General features: G+C 38.2%; 1 protein-coding gene across 1 annotated transcript; it reads right to left on the bottom strand.

The window, feature by feature from the left end:
- Positions 1-2,085, bottom strand: LOC114170528 (UDP-glucose iridoid glucosyltransferase-like). Its single transcript, XM_028056024.2, has 2 exons — positions 1,410-2,085; positions 1-1,114 (listed from the first exon to the last, which is right to left on the bottom strand). Exons 1-2 carry the CDS (start codon positions 1,885-1,887, stop codon positions 234-236), a joined length of 1,359 nt encoding a protein of 452 aa, XP_027911825.1. The 5' UTR covers positions 1,888-2,085; the 3' UTR covers positions 1-233.
- Positions 2,086-2,905: the final 820 nt, after the last annotated feature.

The raw sequence follows: 2,905 nt of genomic DNA, 5'->3' as shown, positions 1-2,905 counted from the left end.
TGACAACAAATCTTAATTTGAATTTATAAGAACCTTCTCATATTAATTACACAAGAAATAATAAAATAATAAACAGGACTTTATCCACACAAAACATGATGAAATAGATGTTGGACGTACGTAGCTATTTATCCCCAACATCTCCATCATCACAGAACCAACTCAAACTTTTTCACTCTTTATTACTACTTCATCAGTTTTTACAGCTTCTTCTACTCTGCAACTCAAGGTGATTATTTTACATTCACAGATAAGATACTCTTCACCAACCTATTCAAGGCATCATAGGAAGAACCACCTTTGACAGCTACCTTAATTTGATTCTTCAGTTTCAATGCTTTCTGCCTCATCTCCTTTCCTTCAGAATTCACCATCAATCTTCTCACAGCCACTTCTATTTCATCCCTTTCCATCACATTCGACCACTCTAAACCTACCTTCCATACATGGCTCAACAACCTCGCATTCACCCTCTGATCCCCAAAATGAGGTTGGCACATCATTGGCACTCCTTCACACAAACTCTCCAACGTAGAGTTCCAACCACAATGGCTCCAAAACCCTCCCACAGCTTCGTCTGCCAAAACCTCACCCTGAGGTGCCCATTTCACAATGCAACCCCTTTCTGCTATGGCCACTCTAACATCTTTACACAGTGATTCTACCCATTCTGAAACATCACTGATTGTCCCTGGTCTAATAACCCAAAGGAACTTCTGTTTGCTATTTGCTAACCCACAAGCTACTTCTCTCAGCTCTTTCTCTTCCCAGCTTGCTATGCTTCCCAAACTCACGTACAACACCGATTCTCTTGCTTGCTTTTTCAGCCACCCTATGCAGCTGTAATCTTCTTCCACAAAGCTACTACTGGAAGAATCTTCTTCTGCAATCATGTGTAAAGGGCCTATGGGGAACAGACTCACTTTGTACACATGGTGTAGCCTGTACAACGACTCCTCTTCCAGGCAATTCACTGTGTTGCAGATAACACCCAAAGAAGGTGTCACTTCCATTGTTTTAGCTATCTGTTTCTGCATATCACACGAATTGAACATTGGTAGGTCTTTGAATCGGAGTGGTTCTAGTTCTGGCACCAAGTCCAACGACATAGAATCTGCATGCAACGTTGAAACCATGGTGATGATCGACAAATTAAGGGACAAGAGTTTCTTTTCATTGGTTCTTTAAATTTTGGAATCATCATCATTTGGAGAAAAGTCAAATTTTAGATTTTTCTATGTAGAGTTAAACTTTTACTGGTCTTACTTACCGCACTCTAAACCAATTACTTTCTATCTATGCTTATGTAGAATACTACTTTTAACTTCAAATCAGTTCAATTATTTTCCACGTTAGCTCAATTATACATATCATTTGGCTAAGTGATAGGAGTTTATGATAATGAATACCTTGCAAGGGAAGGCAGCCACTGGTTTGTCTCTGAACAAATGCATGATAAGTGAGAAAATTAGTAGCACTGGTGGTTCTGAGGACTATGTTGGGTAGTTTCAGTTCTCTGGCCACAGAATCAATGGAATACATTAATCCATCGTAGATGACGCAAGCAATCTTTTCATGGTTTATCTTTGCTTTCTCAATCTGATCAACCAGTACCTCTTTGATTGGAGACACGCAGTTTTTATTTAAGGTTGCAGTAATATCTACAACATTCTTGGAGGAGATGTGAGTATCAGATAAACCATAGAACAAGGGAAGAAAACAAAAGTTAGGGTGGTTAGAAGGATCGGGGGAATTGAAATGGGCATGTGCCACAGTTATGGAAAACCCTTTTGAATGAAGGATGGTGGCTAGCTGAAGCATCGGAGTTAAGTGGCCTTGAAATGGTGGTGGTATCAGAACCAAACGGTGCCTTTGAATCTCCACCATTTTTCTAACTTCGACAAGAGTGTTGTGTGTGTGCTATGAAATTGGCGTGAAGAAACATATGGGTACTACCTCCTTATAAACAATTTCAGAGGTGCATGTATCTTTCACATAGTGAAAACATTGTCCCTTCTGTGTCTGTATTGACTTGTAATCAACGACTTCGAAACTTTAATCACCAATTCCACAGAATGATTCTCACACGCAACACCTATTACCTTGGTTTCAACGAGCCTATGCTGTGAAGGTGTACGACTCTGAAAACTCATGTTATATTCAGTCATCAAAATTATTTGACCAAACCTAGTCTTGAGTTGTTACTATCTAGACTGGTACAAGTAGCATCATGACTCATTTATTTAAGACCTTGTACGCGACATTGACATTCAAGTTCTGGTCACATCAATCCCGAATTTACCCAACGTTTGACCCTGTGTTTCACGATAGATGTTTGGAAAACCAAATTCTTACGTGGGCATTTAAGTACTTATGATATAACTGTTGAATTGATATAATTAATTTGCCTTCCAATCTTAATTAATATAATTTCCATGCATGTATATGAACATGATATCCTCTTTCAGGTGTTCCAGGTGTCTGTTTTCCATTTGGTTTGATCCTCTTTTCCACCGACTTAGTTAGCCCTTCATAATTACTTTGATTAAGGTGTTGTTTCAATAAGGTTTTAAAGTAAAGGGTGTTTCCTTACTTTTGTTATTTTCATAATGATGTTCAGGATATGACGAGGATTTCTCGATCCATTATTGCTCGTAGAGCTTTCCACCATGCTGATAGAGAACACACAACAGTCACCTTATGCTCGAACGGTATAAAACTTTACGAGTTAAATTTCATTTTATATTTTAATACATGCAGTTAATTTTAATAGCCTGAAATTAGGTTCAGCACGTGCTGTAGAAAATTCAACAGGAGGAACCCTAATTACAACCTCTAATAGCTAAGTCTGACAACAATTTGTCAAATTTCAAGAAGTTAATTACCACACAAATGTAATTTTCTT

Source organism: Vigna unguiculata, chromosome 11, assembly GCF_037176805.1.
Source record: "Vigna unguiculata cultivar grain cowpea cultivar isolate G323 ecotype 2 chromosome 11, ASM3717680v1, whole genome shotgun sequence".
Lineage (NCBI taxonomy): Eukaryota > Viridiplantae > Streptophyta > Magnoliopsida > Fabales > Fabaceae > Vigna > Vigna unguiculata.
The sequence above is the reverse complement of the archived record's forward strand: the minus strand, read 5'-3'. Positions and strand labels throughout refer to the sequence as shown.